At 36.8% G+C, this 24,781-nt stretch overlaps 1 protein-coding gene across 1 annotated transcript in view; it reads right to left on the reverse strand.

Annotated features, from left to right (window-relative positions):
• PDE10A (phosphodiesterase 10A) overlaps positions 1 to 24,781 on the reverse strand; it is a 172,071-nt gene that overhangs the window by 20,057 nt on the left and 127,233 nt on the right. The window contains exons 6-16 of the mRNA XM_030499761.1: positions 24,515 to 24,655; positions 21,951 to 22,106; positions 19,150 to 19,200; positions 17,161 to 17,219; positions 14,449 to 14,500; positions 11,792 to 11,934; positions 9,560 to 9,652; positions 8,733 to 8,919; positions 7,204 to 7,346; positions 5,039 to 5,122; positions 2,007 to 2,157 (exon numbers count right to left, since the gene is read on the reverse strand). Of these exons, the coding sequence (XP_030355621.1) occupies positions 2,007 to 2,157; positions 5,039 to 5,122; positions 7,204 to 7,346; positions 8,733 to 8,919; positions 9,560 to 9,652; positions 11,792 to 11,934; positions 14,449 to 14,500; positions 17,161 to 17,219; positions 19,150 to 19,200; positions 21,951 to 22,106; positions 24,515 to 24,655 (1,260 nt within the window). The remainder of the gene's footprint in view (positions 1 to 2,006; positions 2,158 to 5,038; positions 5,123 to 7,203; positions 7,347 to 8,732; positions 8,920 to 9,559; positions 9,653 to 11,791; positions 11,935 to 14,448; positions 14,501 to 17,160; positions 17,220 to 19,149; positions 19,201 to 21,950; positions 22,107 to 24,514; positions 24,656 to 24,781) is intronic.

The raw sequence follows: 24,781 nt of genomic DNA on the forward strand, positions 1-24,781 counted from the left end.
GTCTTGTACATGAAACTTTTCCTAAGAAGTCACTAATGTGAGCCACAGAAATGCTGGGCAATGGCAACTGCAAACAAAGCAAAATGGTAACTGCTTTTTTTATTTAAGTAAGTCCTATATCCTGAAGAAATGGAGTCTCTGAAGTCTCTCTTTAAACACGCAAAATATATGAACACTTGCAAAAGACTTTCACACAGCAGGTGTGTTTTGAAAACACACTCATCAATGTTTGTGAAGCAGTCGCTGTCAGCATGGTGTATCACGAAAATGTCTTTATAGACTTAACAGTTCTGTCTTATAGCTGGATCTGATGACACAGATATGGCTATAAAATGAAGCAGAGAAAGAACATCGATTAACTACCTATTAAGTGAGCAACATCCAACCTGTGTACTAAGAGGCACATGATTCTGTGGAAAAATAGCAAACGATGTAACTAAAGATTTTATCACAAATATACAACATGCAGAACTAAGGCTGTAGCAACCCTAACTGTATTTCTGGTTTTGAGACCTTGATTTTTATTTTAAATCCTTCACTTTAATTTTTAATGATGTCTTTTCAATATTGCATCTTGTGAAGTGCATTTTTAAAAAGCACATAAAAAAAATGATGCAGCAGCACATGTCCACACAGATCCTCAGCAGAAGTGGAACCCTTAGGTACATAACACACCTATATTACCTGAAGTCATGCAGTACCAGCTGTAGGAAGCTGGTATCCCCTTTTCACTACAATGAGAAGGGGCAAGACAGGGAACCAACAGACTTGAAAAAACAGTCTCTGTCAGCAAAAGAAATGTGAGTCTCAGAATCCTTTGTGCTACATGTTAGATTTAATGGGTATTAAGCTTTTCTGTCCTCTCCCACAAGTTTAATTCTCCTGTTGCATCCTTTGCCACTTGTGTTTTCTCCAGTCTTACCATTCTCACCATTGCACCAGATGGTTCTCTCTGTCTAGCTTGTCTTGGTCTCTACTTCCCAGGAAGTCATTCTTGTCCCAGTCTCCACTTCCCAGGAAGTTATTCTTGTCTCAGTCCTTCAGGATTATACAATGCCTAATACCAGTGCTCTTGACCTTGTACCTATTGTTGGAGCTTGGATCTGAACTCTTTGACCAGCGCCAACTGCTGGATCCACTTGCGTCTAAACCATTCCCCTTAACAGTGTTTCACTCTTCCCACCTCTAAGACTATGGAGGGTCACGTCATCATTCCTCACCTGAGATCAGCCCATCCTAGTTCTCCAAACTTTCCTTCAGCAGTTTCCTGTATTATTGTTGGATTAATCTCCAGTCTCAGGAAAGGAGACTGCTAGAAAGAGCTGGAGCATAGACTGGGATAAGGCATTCAAACAAGTAAAAACTGGCAGTTTAGCAGGGAATGACAACTGTTTTCATCTCTCTTACAAGCTGCCTCTTTTGCTCTCCTTGTCTTGCTTATTCTGCATCTCCAAAAAGATGGTGCTTACTACTTGATTAGTACTGAATGTTATCAGAGCCCTGAGGCTGCAATCCTCAGATTTTTGATGTTAAAGGAATACCGACTTTTCAAACTTAGAATCATAGAAATGAATGAGCTTGAGGAAGTTACGCAGCTTGGAAAATTACAGCCTAAATGGCTAGTATTTGGCAAAGTTATACACAACTGAAAACAGGTTCTCCCAGTCGGAAGTTTCAGGTAGCATCAGCAATAGACACCATTCCCAGTTGCACCTACCATAATTAAAAAAAACAAAAAAGCAAGTGACAGTGCTTCATAGTGTATATTAACTTTAAATTATTCTAAGTCTTGAGTGGACAGACCTGAAAAACGTGAAGGAAACACTAGGATTAGGAATCTGAATAATCTGTCTTCCTCAAGCTTTCTACCCGCAGCTGTTCCTCTGCAGGGACCTTTATACACACTCTGCCTAAGCCGACAGCAAAACTCTAGCATAGAAAATGTACTTCCATGAGGGCCAATACCTCTGGTGAGGTCTAGTAACTGATACAGTCACTTCACCTACCTCTAGATCAGTGAAAAGCCCCTGGTTGTTCTGAAGTATGGCATACATGCAATGTGCAACAGTAACCGCATGTTTCCAGTTGTGGTAGGGCACACGGCGATAATTCTTCTTTACAGACATAGTAAATCGGCATAGTTTTTCAAGTTCAAAGCTAGAAAGAAATTAATTTGTTCAGAGACAAGAAATGACAATGGGAAATATAACCAACAGAGGAGAAAAGATGTTCTCTCATTCACTCTTCTTGCTAGGATTGACTCTCATTGTGGATGACTCATCAGTTACAAGAGTCATTCAAGTTTTGGCAAGGACAGAGGAGTGTGGATACCTGACAATGCTCTTAGCTTAACATGTAAAGTTCTGGAACGTAAGTCAAGCTATCCAGCTCAGGCAACACAATTGTATAACCCTCCCTGCTCCCAGAAACTTGAAGTGCGGTTTCTTTAAATAGTTATCTATTCAACCTGCCAAATTGAAAAACTCTTATCTAATGGACAATTTTAAAATAGCATTTGTGATCAAAAAAGAAAATTAAAGTTTTTAAGCAAATGACACAGAAAAAATAATCCTGTTTAAATTAAAATTTCAGTCAAATACCAAATGCCTAACTTGTTTTGAATGAAAGAAGTTGAGATGCTCCATATTGACATAATGAAAAGAAGATTTTACTTTTCCCAGGACTAAGATTTCTTTTTTCAGTCTGACCCACAGAAATCCACATTTCACTGTTTCTTCATTTTTCACCAAACAGTATTTCATTAAGTAATTGCCAGTCAACCATGAAAATGCCCCAAATCTATAGCATTTATGGGATTATTTCTTCAGGATTTTTTATATATATTTTTGCTATTAATATAGAAAAGCAAAATTAATCCATGATCAATGGATAATAAAAAGGTGATAATAAAAAACAGTAATAAAGTAATTGTTGTTTGGTTTATATGCTCATCAAAAACATCTCTGAGACAGTTCATAGTAGTACCAGAGCTCTGCACAATCTCCAATAGACTTTATCTGCTTATGTTCCTTTGAAATGAAAAGCTGAATACTTTTTGCTTACAGATGGGAAATTCGGACACAGATTAGATATCAGGTAAAAATCTCTTAAGTACCTAATCTGAGGAGACCAGGGTGAAAAAGGAGTATTACAGTTGAGCCCAGAACTGAACTGAAGATGCCAGAGCCATAAGTCACTGACTTATTCCCTCATAAACGCATCAGTTTTCCTTTATTCTCATTTTTTCCCTGTTACTGTGGTTTGACTTTTTCATTTTTTATTTTTAACTTCTATGGTTTAATTTCTTGGATAACTCAGGGAAGTGGTATTAATGTTCTAGTTTTGTAGTACATGTGGGCTGAGAAAACAAAGCTGAATGTCAGTGACGTATATGTAAAAATGTAAACACATCTACTATATGGAGCAAGTTAGAAAGAAAAAACATATTTCTATGGCTGTGTGCTGAGCAAGGTAATCATTCTTCTTGGCCTTAGTCTAACATTACTAAAAATGGAGGCACAGTCTTTCAAAAAAGCTTAGGCTTTCTTTTTTAATTCTAGAGAGTTAAATCAGACAGCTCTAGAACAATTGTTAGAACTACTGTTTAAAATAGTACATCATAATTCAGAATATCACAACAGTCACTTCCATTTATATCCAATAACTGCTCTATGGTTACTATGGGATAGTACCTTATTAATGATACCTCAACATACGACACTATTACTTCCTCCACTGCTGTATTTTCTGTGCTTGATTAAAGCCATAGAAGACTATTTCTTCATGAAAGCAAAGAAAATGTAGCGAGTACCATAGATTTTTCTCCAAAATCCTCCCTGGACAGTACAATTATACATTACATAGATGCTTTACAATTATACATTACATAGATGCTTAAAGGCACAACCTTACTCCTCAATATGCTACAAAGCAAATTTTAGTCTTAAAATAGCTGTACTTGTTTCAGGGGTTTGAGAAGTTTTGTTCTTTCAGAAATTAAATTTAAGTCCAGTCCCACCAGTCTCCTTTTCAAATATTTTCCTCACTTTTGTTTCTTTAACTTTATAGATAAAAACTGAAGCTCACTTGAAAAATGTCAAGTAAATATTCCTGTCAAAGTTACACCTTGAAAGAAAGAGACTGAGAAGGAAAAGAACAGAACTGAGCTGGAAATCTGAACCCTCATCCTGCATCCACAGCCGTTCAGTTAGGAATGGAAACAAGCCAACTACACTGAGCAGTAGAGAAGTGTATTTAGAAAAGTCACCCATTTTGCAGTATTGAAGATGACGTGAGAAAGACCCTCAGATTTGACTGTATGCTTTGAACGCATGGAGATTCATCCAGTTACTAAGAAAAACAGTCACCAGCAAATGTTTCCTAATGCTGCTCCTTTTTGCAGGGAAGTATTTCCCCTTTCAATGGCCTATCTCTAGATCTTTTCCATAATTCAGAGTGGCTCTTTTCTTTCAGCAATGGGACATACTTAGCTAAGAGACTACTGACCTTATAATGATAATGGACACTGAGAGAAAGGACAATAAATGAAACAATTTGTTTGAAAAATCATTCATTTCCATAATTAGTGCCCAATAATGCCTATAACTGATTCATTTAGCAAGAGCAGGTCTAACCTTGGACTATTTTAATCATGTAATATATTAATTTCAGCAACTATATATTTGAAAAATCAGTATTCATGGACCTTCTCTCCTTTTTGGCAAGAGTGCCTTTAATATCTTCACCATCTTCTGCCTCAGAAACAATCTCAGAACCAACCAATACCTCTATATATTGGAAGGACAACTCTTTGGATGATACCATGAGTTCTTTTACCTGGTTGTTCCCAGATTTCATTAACTGAAGACCAAGAAGCTGGGATAAGAAATGCAGCCTGCTTATTACTGCCCTGTACAGACCAGCCACATCAAGTAAACTCCAAAGAAAACAAGACCTTGAATTAGAAAATAATGATCTCAAAATTTCCTAACAAACACATAGATATCCGAATTAAAGCAATAAATCATGTACTTCATACCAGGCTGTCCCACAGGACTGGTGAACCATGTAGACAAAAATGGCAGGCCAGACATCCTCATAGGGACTGATATCAAAGTGGTATCTAGGAAGAAAGTAAGGACAAACACTTGTTCATTCTTACTAAAAGCAAGTGAAAATGATCAGGTAATGTATATCCGACAGCATTCACTTGTTTCTGAACACGCACAGAAAAATGACTTTACAGGCTGCATTTTCCAGCAATAGTAAGTTATTTTCCAGTATATCAATATATTTCCACTAAGGTCAATGGAACTATCCTTGTAGAATCATTGAATCATTTAGGTTGGAAAAGACCCTTAAGATTACCAAGTCCAACTGTTAGCCTATGGTTAGCCTTTGGCTTTAATGAATAGAAACACAGATCTTTATTTAAGAATCCATTGCTTAAGTAATGTACAAAGATCTTTTTATTCTACAACAATTATGAGAGCTTTACAGGCACTCCTAAAAGACTCTAGACTTTCCTCACAGGAATTGTAAAGATGGGGTCTCTAGTAATATATTTAATAGGGTTTTTTAAAAATACTTTCTATCACAATTTCTATCACTTGCCAAATTTGGCAAGTCTTGCTCTAATTTTGACAGAGGAAAAAAATCAACTTTCACTACCTAACAGAAATTAAGCCCAAACTTCAAAAATCAAACATTTAATACTGCATTTGGTATGTTTCATTAGCTGAGGACTTCTTCCCTCTCCCGATATCAGCATTTAGGCCTAATATTAGGGACCAGCTTAGCAGAACTGTTTGTCTTTTGGTTATTAATTAACCCCTTTCCCTGCACCTGCTGTGCTGCAAGTCCTCTATATACTTTCCATTGAACGCAGCTAAACGCTTGCACACACACGGTATACTGAACAGCACAGCAGGTGCAAGAAGAGTGAAGGTAGCCGAATTGCTTGGAAAATGGTTAAATGTATTCAGATTGCTTGAACTAAAGGATGTTAATATAATTTAGAATGAAACCTGTCATCTTTGCAAGTAAAAGTCATTTTTTTTGCTGAGGAGGTGGGTTACATAATATCATCTAACAAAGCACAAGAAATTGTATTGCACAGAATAAGCTTCTATTAGGGTATAATCCTGCAAGCTGCTAATACTCTGGCACTCTAGCAAATCACTTCAGCATGTAATGAACTTTAACTGCAAGCAGTCCCTCTTAGCATACATTTTCATCCTTTGCTCGCTCACAGCTACAATGCTCAGTGCCTGACAGGAGTGACTGAGCTCTGGAGATTAGGTTTACATAGACAACTTAGATTTTGTGACTCCATATAAGAGAGTTCTGGTTTTAGGCATCTGGTCACTACATATTGTCCTGGGCCAGAAACAATGACTAAATACTAAGATGACTCCTTGCATTAGGGTTGAGTGAGTACTGACAAAATACAGATAGAGGTACATCTTCAGCTCACAGCAGATCCTTGAGAGCTGGAGGTAACTGAATTATTCCAAAGAAAGCCTAAGAGGCTGGATGAGAAATCCTTCTCCAAATATAGGCCACAACTCTAAACTCTAACACCTGGATTCATAACTCTGAATTATTTTCAGAAGTTTGGAGATCTCTATCCATTTTCTGATCCTTCAAGAAACAGAAGCAGATGCACAACACCCCCCCCCCGCCGCCAAAAAAAGCAATCAATCAAACAAAAAAACACCAACTCAAACTCACTCACCCCCAAAACAAAGTAAAACCCAAAACACACAACCCAGAAAATCCCAGGAAGGAGCTGAATCTTTTATTCTAAAATACATACAAGAGGATGAGATCATGCATTTGTTCTTAACTACTGATGTTCCAGCTCAGCCTCCTCTTTGGCTCTGAGCTGTTTCAGACTGTCAGAAAGCAAGCTCATCTGTACAATCCTTAGATACAATCTAATTCAAGCAACTACTGTAACTACCTATGCCTGAGAAAAATGCTAGCATTCTGAGTAGGTGTTATTCTACATCTTTGATAGATAAATTTTCTTCACAGGTCATTAAGCATAAGAAAGCTAAACACCTATTATTTCTTAATAGTTCAATAATAAGTTCTTCCTATAGAAACCCTCCACTACACACTAAGGGGAAGAAAGAAAAAATCTTTTTTTTCACAGATTGATAAAAGGTTCAACTGTTGCTATATGAGAAAGATACTTACAGTTCAATTTCTTTACAAATATGTGGAGGCAGTGTACAGTGCATGAGGTTTTGCCACTCTTCTGCTGTACAAACACTGTGATAGGATAGCTTCTCCATCGTTACACGGTAAATACACTCTGAATGGCGAATTCTGTGGTACATCTGAAAAGGGATGTACCTTTCATTAATGTAAAATTTTAATAAAGGAAAAACATTTCTTTCCTGTATTCAAGTACTTCTGCTTAAAACACACATCTGCAGAAATGTTAGTGCTTCTGGCTGTTCAATTTTACACTTTTGAAAAGTAACAGATTATATGAAACCGAGTACTACTGGAAAACCGGGCCTTCTATTACGTAATTCTTCACTTACTCACTCAGGTAAACTCCTAGGGCTCAGCTGATTTTTTTACTGTCTCTGAGCTCCCCAAAGAAAAAGAATCAAAGTGCAGGAGTTGGAAACGGAGCTCAGACCCCCGCAATATGCTAACAGACAGAAAACTGGTAACAGGGCACAATTCGTATTTTGTGCCATTGCATGAATTCACCTATTCATTGGTATAAATAACTGCTACCTATGCACAGTAAAGAGTACATGAGATGTTTATCATGCTTACATTACTGTGCAATAACTGCAAAAAAGAAGTACACTTATGATCAAGAGATTCAGACAGCTACTGAAGATAGTTTGTAAACAAGTGAGGACACAACAATTTTACTAGTAAATATAATCCTCTGGAGCACTATGCCCTGAATGGTAATATTCACCGCCTAAAAAGAGTGAACTCATACACAAGTGAGTGATTGTATAGTCCCAGGAGTCATTTATATGCAGGCCTTTCTACTCACCTTGAGTCATCTGGAACAAGTTTAAGTAATTGTTTGTAAAATTTGCTACTCCAGTATAATGTATCTTACCTCCCATGAATATGACACATTTCTTCTGCATAGCATTTTTATTTCATTTATTGCATTTTATATTTCTATTCTAATAATCATTAAATTGCTTATGCTTCCTACAGGAATAGTAATATTTGTGACAATAAAGGGTTTGAAAACAAAAGTAGCTATCCACACTTACCTAGAAGCATGGATAATTACGAGTATGTAGCACAGCATATAAATGTATAAATTGATATCTTTGAATAGTAAGCACATGGAATCGAAAGAATATATAACATCTCCATCCCCCGGTTAAATTTGTAAAACATATTATCTGAATTTATAAAAGGAAACAAGAATCATACTTTCTAATGGAAAAGAGATGACATATGGGTATAATTCAGATTTCATAGCTTACTCTCTCAGTTTAGCTACAGGAAATTGATGTATCCACAGTACAATCATTCCAGAAAACATCAAATGAATCTCTATCATCTTTTAAAAATGCAATTATTCATCAAAGAATTCAACGATTCTTGTTTCCTTGTTAATTCAACGAAACAGACTTTTAAATCATTTTAATAATCTGGAACATCAAAATCCTTAAATAGGGTTCTAAGTCTTCCCATTATAAGCAACAGCTTACAAAACTGTAAATAAAACTTACATTAGCACAGTGTAAGGCTAAAGCACAAAAGACTGCAAACATTTTAAAGTTGTTCTCATCAGTTTTAGAGAAGGCACTTCCACTTATTTTGTTCACCATCTGCACAACACCTATTACACTTCCTCGGCTTACAATAGGCATGCACAGGATATTTCTGGTTGTGTAGCCTGTGTAGAGGTCTACTTCTCTGGAGAGACAGAAAGGGAAAGAAAAAAAATAAAAGAGTTCATTTTATTAATTAACATCTGTTTCTTGATTCTCACAAGGGTTCATGTATAATATACTAAATAGTTTTAAAGAAGATGTGATTCGTACCTGCAACAAGTTCACCTCCAAAATTCTCAAATATTTCCATCTTATGTGCCATATTTAGAAAGAAGTTTTTAATCCATTAATTTTCATTTGCAAGATAAAGAATTAATGCTTCCTCAAATGTGCAGTCAGCTTATTCATAAAATTAAAGAATATATTCAGGTACTTAGGCATGCTATTTGTTAGTGAACTTCTTTTTCTCTCTCTCCTGAAACTAATCAGGTTGCAGGGAGGCTAATAAAGAAAATCAGCAACAGTCTACCAAACTGGGCAAAAATCTGTAAAAGGAAAAATAACTAAATTTTATTCCATTAGATTTAGATTTGATAAAAATAATTCTTTTTATTTCTATCTTAAAAATATCTCTGATGGCTAAAGCATTTCAATAGATATCTATAGGTTGTCTCTTCAGAGCATCACAGCTCCATGAATGCATCCTAACAGGAAATTTCAAATAGTAAATTTAAGTAAATGGTAGGGTGAGCTGTCTTGCCCTCCCATTAATAACATCCTACCTGTTAAAGCGTGGATCTGCATAGGCATCAGGGATGTTAAGGACTTCTCCAGTTCTTGCCACTTGACCAGCTATTCCTTTTTCTATAGAAAATCTGCAGAAAATGAAAATGTGTGTTAGCCACAATATGAGCTACCTGGAAAAACATCTGTCTTGGGCACGGTAACGGGTATCTGTTCCCAACCAGCGTCATTTTGATGCTTTTAGGAGAAAAACTTTACAAGACAACAACTAGTAGTAAATAATAAAATAAAAAGCACATACTAACAGATATTTTCTGAAAACAGTTTATATTGCTACATAGTTTAATACAAAAGATGCCATAATATGACCATTTTAGTGACAAAAATTCCAAGTCTTCAACCACCCTCGGTGTTATGCCTAACAAACATGACATTTGTACAGAACCTGAGATTTGTGTTTACCTTTACAAGCTACTAATTTTATCGCTGCTTTTACATATTCATTGTCTCTTTAGACCTATCATAGGCAATATAAGCTTGTTTCCTCAGAGGATGGGCAGGTTGATTTGGCAAAATAAACTTTGGGAAAAGACCAGCAGAAACTTCAAAGCTGAATATTATATGCATTTCCCACATACACTTCAGAATAACTAGCTCGTTTCATCTCATGACATGCTAACAATGACATGGTATTGACTGCATCCTTTAATTGCCCCAAGAAAGTTAAACACAACAAACATATTCTGGAGTTGAGTCAGAAAAGTCTACATGTCTGCCTTGCGAGGAAATAATTTTCAATTCTTTGACATAAAACAGTTACGACATACGAGCACAAAAGAATTTGTGGAGAAAAATAAGTACAAAGAATCACACATGGAACACTTTCAAATCTAAATGTAGCCAGGTAGTATCCTGCCCCCATTGAAGCTACTGACAGAGCGGAGAGGATTTCACCCTGCACATCTGATTTTAAGTTTGTTTCTTCTGCTGGCTTCTACATGGTACCAACTTAAGGCTGATGACTGACTGCCTCAGAGTCCCTTTCTTAGAGATACTTAAGTTGTACTTCTTTTCAGTATACAGCACCAGTGAAATGGCTCACACCTTTGCGCTCAGAGTCAACATTTCAGTAATGTTCATACAGAAAAGACAGAGAGATACAAGCAAAATAAAACAATTATCAAGGAAGAGTATGAAGTGTATGTTAAAGCAGGCCACCTTCTTCAATTTACACCACCTCCTTACTTGTCAGTATGTAAATTGCACCAATTTTGACTCCTTTCCATTCTCACTCACACCATGTAGTAAGTGGGAGTAAGTTTGTCTAAAGGAGTCTAAGTGAAGACATGAATCACATCTCATATTGGCCTAGAACTTTAAATGTATAAGAAGGAAAGAAAAAAGAAACAAACCAAAAAACTGAGAAAATCTGTGCTGAGTATTTTAACAAAATTTTAGTGCAAGATATTTAGTCATACATTTCTTTCTTTTTGAGAAGGTGCCTGTCTCAACCTGTATCTATTAAGGATTCGTGACTTCTGAAAAGTGAAAAATGTTATATTTACTTTGTTGTTTTGCATCTTTCATTAATAAAGTGCATGTGTGTGAAAATTATGTACTTGCGACATGAAGCAGAGATACACATCAACTTTAGGGAGAGAATCCTGTGTATTCATTTCAAGCCCATATAGATTTTCAAATTTGCCATTTCAAGCATACTTTAGAATCACAATTAACTAAATGTTTGAAAATACTCTAAATTCACATGAGAAGAAATAAAACTAAGCTGCTGGACTTGAAATCTTCAAAACTTATGACCACTGCCACTAGAGTCTACATATGTCTAATCCATCCGTAAGAAGCATAAATTGTGATTTCCTTGCTTTGGATGTGCTTGAATTGCACAAATTTCAATTCCTCTTGGGAAAAAAAGTCCCATGCTGGCAGACTATGGATTAGGTGCACCTTTACCTGCACCTTTACCTACCTCAGAACACCTCTGTTTTTTTCCCAACATGATTTCCAAAAGGACCGCCTCCGGAAGACGGCATTTCCAGGAGTGACGTTATAGCTTCAGAGACGTTGTTTCGATGGCACTGCAATGTCATTCCCAGAAGTACTACCTTCTGGAGGCGGGTCCTGGTGGGAATGATATCACAGTATGACAAGTATTGTCAGGGTACCTGCAGATAGGCACAGAGACTGGGTAATAAAATGCCTGCACATCTGTAGTTACAATGAAACTGCATTCTTCTGCTAGCTACTCTTACCTTATTTCTTTGGTCTTCTTGAAGACAGGCTTCCCATCATTTTCTTCTCCAATATCAAAAAGGTCTGAATACAGCTCTTTATTTTTGTGGTCAACCTGGAAGAGTGCACACCTATCTGCATTCACCAGGTTTTTTGCATATATCTACAGATAAAAAAGAAGAATAGAGTTAATGGTCATGAGTTAGATTATCTTCAGTCATTTATCTGATAAAAACCTAATTCCTTAGAAGTTACAAGTTTTGAGAAATTACCCAGTATGAAAATCTGTTTGAAGGAGCATCCACCTTCAGAGCAATCTTTTAGGACACAATTCAAAATGAATGCCTCTCTTCTATTCACTATTTTTTTGTAAATTAGAGTGTTCTTCTCTAAGATTTGTGGGAATATCTTTAGAGGCTGGAATGTTTGCTGAAAGAAAAAAGGCTTTCCTATTACGCCACTTTTCAAGTACAAGGAATGCTTTAAAAAAAAAAAAAAAAAAGCACTCCTCCCTCTATGTTGAGACATTATGCATCTTTACTTGATGTTAAATAGATAGGATACAGCAAGACCTAAGAATATTTTTGGCTTTTTGGTATTGAATATCCAGCAAAGACAGACATAAGGTAGTGGCTAGTGTTTGTTTCTAAAAAAGCTAAATGTGCCTGTAATACATAACGAACAAATAGGAAAGATTAGAAGTGCCTTTATGGATCGCCCTATTCTATGCAGCAGAATAGGAAATGGCTGTGCCCTCCTAACGCCAGGGCCAGTTCTTGCACAAAAGCTGAAACTTGAACTACATGAACTAACCAAAGCCCATTAAGGTACCACCCATAGTCAAGGAAGTACCACAATAGAACAATAGACTTGCATGGTATCTATCATACTTTGAAACAACTAGTTGCATCTTAGCAAAACTAACTGCCAGCCACCACTGACTGTCAGAACAGAATCTCATCTTAGGAGCACAGCAGCTCTTCACTGAAATGTTTCTCAGGCATATGATGGACTTTCTGAGAACAAGGGAAAAGAGTGAACTGAAGTCAAACAAGGATCATTGTGTTAACTTAGGATGCCAGTCAGGTTCAAGAACCTGCTCCATCCAATTCACATGTCTCCTATGTTTCTTATCTGCCCAGAAAGTATAGTAACTGCATGGTAGAGCATGATCTGAAGTGGATCTGTGTTGAGAGATTTTAATGAAAATTAAAAAGAATGCTAAAATCCCTGTACTTCTTTATTATTACAGGAACAAATCAAACTTTTAAGTGCAATCACTAAAGAGTGAAGTAGATAAAATTGGATTCTACTCTTTTCTCACTGTGAGACATAGAATAAGCCACATAATGATAAAATCACACTCCCATAAAATGGCAATAAATGTGCATACACGTAATTCAATTAATTGGCCCACGAAAGAGCCAACTGCTACAGCTTACAAAGGAAGCCAAGTATAAAACGTCTATGCAGGTTAAAATGCAGAATCATGGAAAAGAAGATGAAAGAGTAAGCGTATTTTATTGCTAACTGTGTTTTCCACCAAACCTTTATTCATAGAGAAAGAACAGGGAAGAACATCAATATTTGTTCTCAATGCCATATGTTATATTACAACAGTTCTTTTAAATGTTACGCTATTTTTAAGCAGTTCATTTAAATTGGAAAAGTCAATGTTCAGAAATGTGTCCTGTGTGCAGAATTCTTGACTGTGTACTAACTAGAATAAGACAAACACTGCAGAATATTTTCCATTACTAATTCAAGTTTCTAAATAAAACCACTTCAATATTGTTTGCATTCTAAGTTTGTTGGTTTTGAAAAGTCTGGTTAAGAATATCACTTTGAAGACTGGAGCAAGTATTGGAGTACTGCTGGAGAGTAATTTTTTGAATACACAAACTGAAACAATGGTATCACAGACCTGATGAAGATTTACATTCATGAAAAACAGTAACTATGCAATGAATGTGCCTAAAGCTAAAAAGCATAACTCATGTATAAACACTCAAAACATGCTACAAACAACCAGCCCATATGTATTTGTAAGCACTACCCAGGAAATGACTATGAATTGTTTCAGAAACATAACCTCTTTCTGAACCATACTTTAATTCATTGATTAGTTATTTCAATAGACTTGGTTTGAGTGTTGTTTTTCGTTTTATAAAACACTGACTGACTGTCACTTTAGTTATTGGTGTAACTAATTTTGTAAAGTAAAAAAAAAAAAAAAAGTCATGTCTTGTATATCTCATTCAGCAACCGGTAGAAACACTCTAGGAGTAATGTCTGACCTCTAGTCCTTCCTACAGGTAATAACTTCTTTAGGAGTGTTTTGTAGCATGTAGCAAATTGAATTTAGGAAAAATGAATCGATACAAGCTGAAATAAAAACAGAAGCTTTTTTTTTACAATTTTCAAACCTTCTCTAAAACACAATAGTAACTATTTAGTTCAGATACAGTCATGTTTCATGAGTTATGAAAGCTGTGAAATGAATGAAATATTGAGCTGACCTCTGCCACATTCTTCCATATAGAGATGTTAATACTGTTTGTATTATGTGTCCATTATAAACAGCTCATATATTTCAATGCTGCGATGTTTTACTTCAAGGGAAGGAGAATGAAGGACTTTAAGAGTAATAAACTCAGAAGTGAAAAAGACAACTTACCATTATATGTTCAAGTAGAGAATCTATTGCAACTATATTATCAAAATACGTTCTGCAGAGAAAGAGGAGTCAGTAAATATTGGCATTTAGGCAAACACTTCTCAAATGGCTGTCGTGGGCTCTTGTGTCACAATCGCTTAACGGTGGAGCACAAATAGGTGAGGACAAACTTCTGCATCTTGAAAATCACTGACTGGCTTGCTATAGCACAATGGAATTGAGAAATGGTCCTAGCTTTGTTTCTTTAGACCATTATTCTACAATGACAGAACTGTAGCATATTCTCGATAATATGTGGAATTCTGTCTGTAGAAAAAACTAGCAAACTGCCTGCCATGGATTAAATAGGCCCCTGCTGAGCAACACTAAGAATGTATCAAAATGCTTTGGCACCCTTTACACACTGGCAATTTTAAAAGGACAAGTAAAAAGGAAAAGCAACCAAAGGATTTAAAGAAAATATTTCTTCTATTGCTTTTTATATTATCTACATGCTTTCAAAATATCTCATTAGGTTTACGTATAGAGGACTATGTACTGAGAACTAATGGAAACTATGTATAGTAGATAAATTTACATTCTACTATCCAATTCTTAAGAGGCAATTCTTAATTCTTGATGCCAATTCTTAAAAGGCAACAACTGATAAAGCTCTTATTGAGTCTTCTCTGTCAACCCACTTGTAGCATGTCAAAGTTGCAGAAAAAAACTGATCTTGTGACTTAAAAAAAAATAAATAAAAAGGTATTTCAGTTTCACAGCAAAGCGGTAACTGTCCAAGGACAGTCAAGAACATTGAAAGATAAAGGTCAAATTTATTAGTAAAAGAAGCCTAAACCTTCCAAATGCCAAGTCTTAATAGCCCTCGGATTACAATGATCCCAGCAGACAGAAAGACATTGTCCCATGGCCTTGAACATATATACAGCTCACTTCTGTTTGGGTCTAGTGGAAAGGAAATATATGCTAGTCTTACATTGTCAGGGACATGAAGAGGTAGAGCACTGCATACTCTGCCCTTTCTAAAATGTTACAGAACATGTTCCAGTGACATTGCATACTAACAATTTCCTTACTGAATAGGAAATTCTCTTTCTATGTAAGAAAAAGCACAGACCATTTCTAAGAGGAAACTAATTACCTTCTTGTTAGTGCAAGTCTTTACCTACAAGAAGTTAGTAAAGTTGTTATTAAATTACATCCCAATTTTGTAGCTCAAAACATAGGTTTTCTTTTTGTTAAAAATAAGTAATTCTAGGAACTGATAATACTGTACGCAAAGTATTTTCTTACAAAAATACATATTAAATATTTGCAGTATTTATTGCATTTTTTATCTTAAAAAATTAAAATAATTACAAAGGTCTTTAAAACAATCTTGGTACTACATATCAAGAGTAAATTGCAAGTCCATAAATCTGGGTAGATTAATCCAGAATTCTCTGGTAAGCTAGCTCAGTACAGATATCAGCAACACAAAAGCACCCTGGAAAAGATCATAATGGTGCAAGATGCTGCAGCAAGAGGGTAGCTCTGGCAAGGGAATAATGAGGGTGTCCTTTAAGAGACACACTCTGAACTGAAGCTGGAAGAAAAAATAAAGGTCATCCCTGAGGAAAAAAGCTAGGAAAAACATCTGGATACAACCAGCTTGCTGTCCTTGCAAGGGGTAGACTCCTCCCTGCGGTGTATCACTCCCCATTCCAGTGGGGTCAGGCTGCCTGCATTCCTGAGCAATGGCATAGGAATCTTGGATGTCTTCTAATCTGATCAGCTCAAGAATTGTTCATCATGACCCACAGAAGTGTTTGTAACAGCAAAAATTCAAGACATCTCATTTTTCCACAGTATCATCAGTCCTTTGTGATACACTTAGAAATTCTTCAACCAACTAGTTTGATAAAATGCTGTTAAATACCCCAGACTGATTTACCAAAAGTACAACTCTGGTTTGTCTTTTAATTTATTGGCTATCTCTACTATCTAAAGATGCTAATAGCAGCAACAAAGAGAAAGGGATGAAGGAAGAGCAGATCACCTAAGACACTAAACTGGCTTTGCAAGTCTAAGCCCAGGCTTTCATGCTTTTTCTGTGTTTCCAATTTAATCTTGCATTTATTGTGACAAGAAATTGAAAAAACCATAGTACATGCAGTTACAGTCTTTGAAAATGAAAACAGAGCATCCAAAAATGCAAGGGAAGAACAATTGTGAAGAATCAGGCAGCCCTTATTCTTCAAGGATACATCCCTGAAGTGTGTATACTTACATGTACATACCTACATGTCACTAAAAGGGGGAAGGAAGCTGAAGCAAGCTAATTACCTTTTCATAAAGTCCTTTCAAGCTTTTTAAAATTAGCCATCAAAAGAGACGGCAATCCTATTTGTCACTTCTCAAAAGAGGGCCATGTTTAACTCTGACAGAAGAGGGGAAACATAGGCAAAAAAAACCATGCAAAAGACCACAAGAACAAACAAATTCTGTAAGGTATAATCAGATGCACCACCATCAAAAAAAAAGTGTAACAAGTATGCACCACTGCCGCCCACATCTTGCATTCTTGTCCCTGTGCTGAAATTTGCCCACCTTCCAAGGTGTGCCTTCACACCTGCTTGCGAGCTACAGTACAAAACACAGGCAGACTTGAAGAGCCATGTTAGAAAAGCTCATCAAGTAAATCTATGAGATCATAGTGCAAATCACACTTACTTCGATACATCAAGCAAGAAGTCATTCAGTTCAGTCTGCTTGGCAAGGCCCCTGCACACCTGGAAGAACAGATCACGTTATCAATTGCTCCAGAAGAACAATGAAGTCAGAGTGAAACTGAAGTCACACACTCGAGCCATTTAATTTGTATGAAAAAATACCACTATCCATATATACATACGTTACAGCACTGCATAAAATTAAAAGCTGGATTTGTGTGCTGGGCTTCAACCTTAGCTATTTAGCTGCCGAGATAAAACTATCAAATGCAAGCAATCTTTGTTATGACTCTTTGAAAAGATGTTGGTTGTTACACTTGTTCATGCTGCCTCAAAGGCTGCCACTGAATGTAGTTACGGAATCAACTTAATGACACCTCCTTATCCAGACACTCAGCTCTTCTGAGAATATCAAATATTCTGTCTGCTTTCTTCCTTGCCATACTTTTACCCTTTTTTCCAGGTTGCAAAGTAGCAACTGCAGACTGACAAAGTAGAAACTGAAGACTGACATCAGGCAAATTTAAGTAAACCAAGTAGCAGATAATATATGCTCAACTTTGGGAAAAATCAGCATGAGTATGAACACAAAACCCAGTATGCATACTAAACTTTAGAAGCAAAGTGTTAGATTAAGCAAAGCTCTGAACTGCGTTTTTACTTCACCTAATTGCATACTCTGTACCTAAAGTACAATTGTACACCTTTGTATACAATTGTATATTACTACAGCAAGCACTGGGGTCAAAAAAAGAACACAAGCCTCTACTGTTTGTACCTTTCACACAAATAAATATTCTTCAGAACTAGTCTTTCATCTGTGCAATGCAGATATAAGTAAACATGCAAAATACGACAAAATACATCCATAAGCCTTACTCATGCATATAATTAGGAACCTAGGTACAACATCTTGATATCAACTACTTCCTAAAGCCCAGCTGTGAGTCAGGTACAGCCCAACACCAGATAAAAACTCTTGCATTCTTCTCATGCAAAAACTCAAGAAAGAAAGGCAAGCCTTCTTGGGAGGGAGAGAAAAGGGAGGGAGAGAAGCAAAAATGACCAGTGAACAGGCTTAAACTAAACTTGCCTTGTTTTGTTAGGTGTGAAAGGCTTCTTGGTTTAAGAGGGAGTCATTGTCACAAAGTGAAGCTACAACTGCACATAATTTCAATTCTACTAGCATACAATAGTCTATGCCAGATAATTCTGCCTAAATAAGCCCAGCTGAATGATCATCCCAAAGTCAATGACTTCCAGCACCAAGGTGGCAAATATTAGAGCCTAGAAAAGCAAAGCAGGAAGCTTTCAGCAAGTCTTCTGCCAAATGTATGAAAGACACCTTGAAAAAAAGGATGTCATGAACTTCTTCCTGTGAATTGACAGAAGAATCTATTTTAGCATCTTCTATGAGTTGACAGAATATGTTCAGTTTCAGAGTTGTCTTCTATTAGCTGAAGTAATAAAACCTATTAGCAAAGCTGCTGGGGTTTGCTACAAGCAGCTTGCACTGTGTGGAGCTTCATTAAGCACCCGAGTAGGGACAGCATGAAGCATCCTTAGTGGGAGTAGTTACAGGTCCATGAAGCAGCTAGCAAGGATTGCTTAAAGTAGGCTTAACCAGCAGCACCTAATAATCTCAAATTGAATACCAAAGCAGAAGGAAAGCAACCAGTCAGCCTAGCAGTTGCCTTCTCACAAGAAAAAACTGCAAAGTTGTTATAATTCTGCTTTAACAACTATTTAACTGCTTTGTTAAAGGTTTGGTTTTGGTTTTTGTCTTTGTTTTGATCCACAGTTGCAAGGGAGGAAAACCAGCACAATGCGCACCAAAATGTTAGCGTATTTTTCCCAGATTCAAGGAAGGGCTTGAATCAATGTTCTAATAGTGACCTCCACTTAAATTTGATCATTATCCATGTTCCTACTAATCAAGTTCTGGCAGAAGGACTACACAATAAAAAAATTAAAAACCACCCACACTTACTTGTACTTGATGTATTGCTACTGAAGCCCATGCAAGATTTGCTGTTGCAACCTGAAACAAAAGAGAAGAAACTAACTCTGACGAAACCTTGAAAATGTTCTTGTCTTCTCCCACCTAGCTGCTAAGTAAATTGACTGAGCTGCTTTAGACAGGCTTTGGGAAGATGGTTATTTTGTGAAAGTCTAGGTATACTTGCAAGTGTTTCAATTTTAGTAAGGCACATTCAGTCACAAAATCGGTATCCAGAAAATGCTTAAAAATGCTCTTCAGAAGCAGTACTGGGAACCCATTAGGTCAGAAATAAAACATCAAAACAAATGTCTCATAAGCCAAGGGCTTTAAAAGTTACATTATGTACATTATGAGAAAGGCATCTGCCATAGAAATAAAATATTCTATAACAGCTTTCTGGGGCTGTATCTCTTGAGCCACAGCTATTTCCAGCTGTAAACAGGCACTGTTTCAATCATTACCATTTCAGTGGCAGAAGAACCAGACCTGATCCCTCAGCTCAAGACTAGTGTTTTAAGTATGACAGTTTCCAGGCAACATTTCAAACAAATGTCACGTAAACTGCAGTTAACTAGATGCGCTACCATGAATAATCTCCTGTCCTTGAAACACAGGAGCTTTATAGGAACATAGAGGATGGAAGTACAAGAGGGGTGCTGCTGCATACCCTCCTAAAGTACTCTTCCTCCTGCCAAACAGAACACATTGTACACATTTTATAAAAACTGCTAACAGTATCCAAAGGCTTTCTGAAACCTGAAAATTAATAGAATGCTTTAGAACACTCAGAAAGTGACCTTAAAATATTTTTAATTTACTAATAAAATACTTCCATTTAGCAGCCAGTCTTTTTCTAGCAGTACATTCATGAACTTCAGTTACAGATGGTATTTCATATAGCACAAAAGATTCATATTTGCACAGAACGATGCATGTCTGAAACCTATCTGAGTTGTAGATTGATTAATACAATAGGACAACTTTAAAAAAATAACTACATTGTATGTAAGCAGCAGAATTAATGAAGCCTGGTTTTGTATGAATACCTGTTGTTTGTTCCCTGGGCCGGGACACTGGCACCACCATATTAATCTAGTTCCCTACCATGACCTCTACTATCTCGTGGAAAAATACCAGGTGTAACACTGAGGTTGAAGCAACACTGATTGCCCAACTAACATACATGTATGAGCATCACATGTATGCTAGGCTACTCAGGTTACTGATAAATGGAATATAAAGTTGACAAATATTGCTGGGTTTTCCTTCCTTGGAAGGGCTAGTTTTACTGTCTCTTGTCTGCATATGTTCTGTTCTTTTCACAAGAATAATTCCTGTTCAGTGCAGTCACACTGTTCCATGGTGCACCTCATACCACTGTTGAGACAACAGACCTGGCTAGAATTCACCCTTTTGTCCTAACCTCTGTGTTCAGGTTCCCTTCTCTGGAAAAGGGTAGAGAGAGAAAAGAATGCTACGTTTGTCCTAATGTGCAAGCCTTCTTAATGTATAGATGGGACATTACAAGGATCCTCACCCAGACACGAGAGCTAAGATGCACTTATAACACTTTTAATACAGTGATAGCCTTTGAGACATCTGCTCCATTATCAGATTTGTTTGTACTTGGCTAACAACTCATAACTTTGGATTAAGAAATGGACATATATGAACAATGCAGTTACAGAGGCCTTATATAAATACAATAAACCACGCAGCGTAAAGCATAGTCGTGGAAATGGGAAGGTGGTTATGAATATCAGGATGAGGAAGCATCAGAAGGAAGGAAAAGAAAAAAAAGGCAGAAGAGAACTTTATGAATGGCACCTAGATCAGCAGGTCATCCAGGTACTGTAATTTACAGTTTCTAAGGACATCTAAGTCAGGAGACAAACGACAGTGAATAAATCTTGACGCTCCAAGAGATAGACAGGCCAGAGAGACAGAAAATGCCAGCTCATAAGAGCTAAAGAAAAGGCTGATCCAAAACCAGCACATGGTTGTCAACCTAAGAAGAAACCAGGAGACATAACGACTCAACAGCCAGAATTCCTTGTCCTCCCAGTGAAAGGCATCCTGGAAAGACTATGTGCGTCTCTGTGTGTGATTCCTGGAAATACCTCCTGGACACACACAACTTGGTGTCTGTAAGTTTAAGAATGTGAATGCAAACACATAAAATCTCTTTTGTTTTGCTTCTGTTTTAAAACAAAATCACTTTCCCTCCTGTGAGACCTAGAATTGAGACTTAACTATACTGTTGCTACAATGTTGCAACATTATGTTTTACAATAGGGCTCATTCATTCAGAAGCCACATCAAAAAAGCCCACTAAAAAAAAACCCCAAATATTTCCATACTGTAAAATAAAGCTTTGTTGGAAAGTTAAAATTGAGACTTGAGATAAGTTGTCAGCTTCCTTTTTATATAAAGCTATTTTGGGTTTTGACATTTGATTTACACTTATATTTCATTTGCCTGCTCCTGCATAAACTTTTCTAACAACCCTGTACTGAGGTTATAATCAATAAAGCAATCTTGAACCTGTTTTTCCATAAAAGAACACAAGGTAAAATTCTTGATGTGTACTTGAATATGTACATTCTACCTCCTGAGAATACAAATCACTGCTTTATTTTTCAATAAATAGCATTTAATGAGAACAACAATCAAGTACGAAAAAGGTACAAAACACATGAGAAGAGTGAGAGAAGAGAGTTGGCGGGGAGCGGGGATCCTGAGGTGCTGACCATTGTGGGGAAGTGGGCAAAGGCCAAGCATGAGCTCACCTCTTGGTGACTAAGGTGGAAGGCTTCTTTGCCCCAGTGACGGTAAAGCTCCAGGATACCAATTAGATCACCAATTGCAGTGACAATTGGCAAACACAAAACAGATTGGATGCGTGTCCCTGATTCCAGTCCAGTACCTTTGGGAAATCGCTCATCCTAGGAAATGTAAACATAACGTGACAAAATGTAAGTACCACAACATTAACACGAAAGATATACTGACATTTTCCTCCCCCTCCTGGCTGATCAAATCTGCAGGAAAATGGTAAAATTCACTAAACCTCATATCTCAGCATAATTTATACACAGTATTAAGACATCTATGAAAAAAATGCAAGTGAAAAGTCAGCATTAATTTACATATACAGATAACCTTATTGATGTAAACTCAGAATTAGCTGTGATATTGGACCCAGCTTTAGATTTTTTTTTATAATACATTTTCTCTGATCTCATAGGCAGCCAAACCAGTACCTCATTGCTAATGTCAGTCTAGATTTAAGTAAAAATCCAAACACGACCTCACTGTCCGCTTCCCTCTGCCCCCAAAGAAACCCAAAGCATTTGTACTCAAGTGAACTGCTCAGATTTCAGTGCTGCAAAGCAGATGGCAGCACTTGCAAGAGAACAAAACCCGAAACCCGAGGCTAAGGCTTTCGGTTATACAAAGTTATAATCCTCAACCAACCACTGAGGAGGAAAATGTGTTCCCCAAAATTATACTTGAGAGTAAGAGTCTTTCTCCTTCCCTTGCTTATGTATCCTGAATAAACCAGTGCAAAAGTTATAAGAACAAATGGTAAAATAATCCTACCACCTGCTACAGAAGGCCCAAATTCCTAACTTTTAATCTACACAGGGAATGTCCAAAGATTTATAGCTTCAGTTCCCCATGTAGGAAAACTCACAAACACCTGAGAAACCACCTGGATGTTACAGTTAATAAGGCAGTAACCAGCCGATGTGAAATGCGGGAGACCCACTTTATTGCACATCAGTCCTTCAGTACTTGATTTGTACCAGATGTTCCCCGCAGGCTGTGCTTAGCCAAGACAGACACTCCTTCAAGGCTGATTAAAATCTCTCCTTTCTCAAAAAAAAAACCAGTGAGTAATCTCCACCTTAATTACCAAGATGACAATCAATCTGAACCACTAGGAACAAATGACAGGCACAGGAGAGTGGGAAGCACTTTGCAACATGAGCCTCCTGCTTGCACTTTTTAATTTTGTCCCTTCTCCCCCCAAAAACGGCTGATAAGTCTACCTGCAAGCATTTTTCATTCACTGTTGAGATGCTCCTAAAATCACAGGAAGGCAAACCATGTCACCCAAATGAATCTCCCTGTTCAGCCAACAATCCACTGATACTGTAAACTAATGAAATTCAAACCTACTCCTCACTGCCTCCACCTCACTGAGTTTATTATGAACGTAAAATCAAAACATACAAGCCTTGATACAAGGATATAATGATATTAATTGGAAATTATCAGTAACAATTCAAGCCCTATATGTGACTGGAAAAACACTAACTAAACATACAAAATCTTTATAGTCCAGAGAAAGCACTGACTGTTACTACAGGGAAAAGCAGTTTCTGTCTTTTGCATTTGTGGTTCTGCTTAAGTGTACTCATATTAGGCATGTGGTATTTTGTTTATAGCCTGGGTTTGCCCAATAAAGGTCATACATTTTTGTAACAAATACTTTTTAAAATAGAGACAGCAATGTCCAATTTTGGCCGCAGTATCCAGAGACTGTTATTCTGGACAGAACTCAAAGGATAGAAAACACTGAAAAGAGAAAAGAATTTAAACTTCGATGGTGTTCTCATAACCTACATAGCTGATCATAAAGTGTTCTCCTAAAGCACAGTTTAAATACCAGTTTTGTACAATTGTATAATTTAATTTGACTAAAGCATAAAGTTTAAAAAAAAAAAATTACAAAGAAGAGACATAAGAGTGCCAAGAGTTATGAGAATATCACCTTAGGATTTTCTGACTCCTTTTACGGACAAAGGCCTGAATTTTGATATCAGTTACACTGGTGTGTGTTTCATGTAGGTTTACTGATAAGTATTGTAGCTTTACACTAGTGTAAGCAGAGATCAAAAGCCTGTCTAATAATCAGAATTCTGACTGACATTCCTGTCAGTGTGAGCCCTGCTTTATAATTAAATCAAACTTTGGTTGACTGTATAGAAGTCATCTTGATTGGGATTAACGCACTGAGTATTTCAAGACCAGGAGGACAGGAGTTTGACTGTTAGGGTTTTTTTTTTTCTCTCCAAGTGACTGTGGTATGAATACTCCATTACTTCCCTTATCTGACAACCAAAAAAATATAAAAAATAAAATAAAATAAAAAATTTAAACTTAAAAATAAATGAGATATTCTGAAATTATTCCATCATGCCAATCCAAACTCAATTTTATTTTCTTGATAGCAAGACAGATGTGAATTCTATCATTATACATTCAGCTCAATAAACATTTCAGTATTAAACCATTCATTCTAAGAACATGCTGTAATCATCTCATTAAAAAGGAAGCTTTTTACCCCCAGAATATCTTCTACTAGCAATGTTTTTCTGGATCTGGCTACATAAGCAGATACTGTAGTGCCATGTGCAATGGGCCCTGCAGGAATGAGCCGTGGTTGTCCTTCTTTAGCTCCTGGTGGTGTAAATATACACAGACTCTAGTTAGAAGGAAAAAAAAGAAAAAAAAATAAAAGAATGCAATTAGAAAGCATGGTTACTTTTACAGAGTTACTGTTCTACCTACATAGCGTAAAGGATTGAATAAAGGAGGTAATACAGAAAAA

The sequence above is a fragment of the Strigops habroptila genome, chromosome 10 (genome assembly GCF_004027225.2).
Source record: "Strigops habroptila isolate Jane chromosome 10, bStrHab1.2.pri, whole genome shotgun sequence".
Lineage (NCBI taxonomy): Eukaryota > Metazoa > Chordata > Aves > Psittaciformes > Psittacidae > Strigops > Strigops habroptila.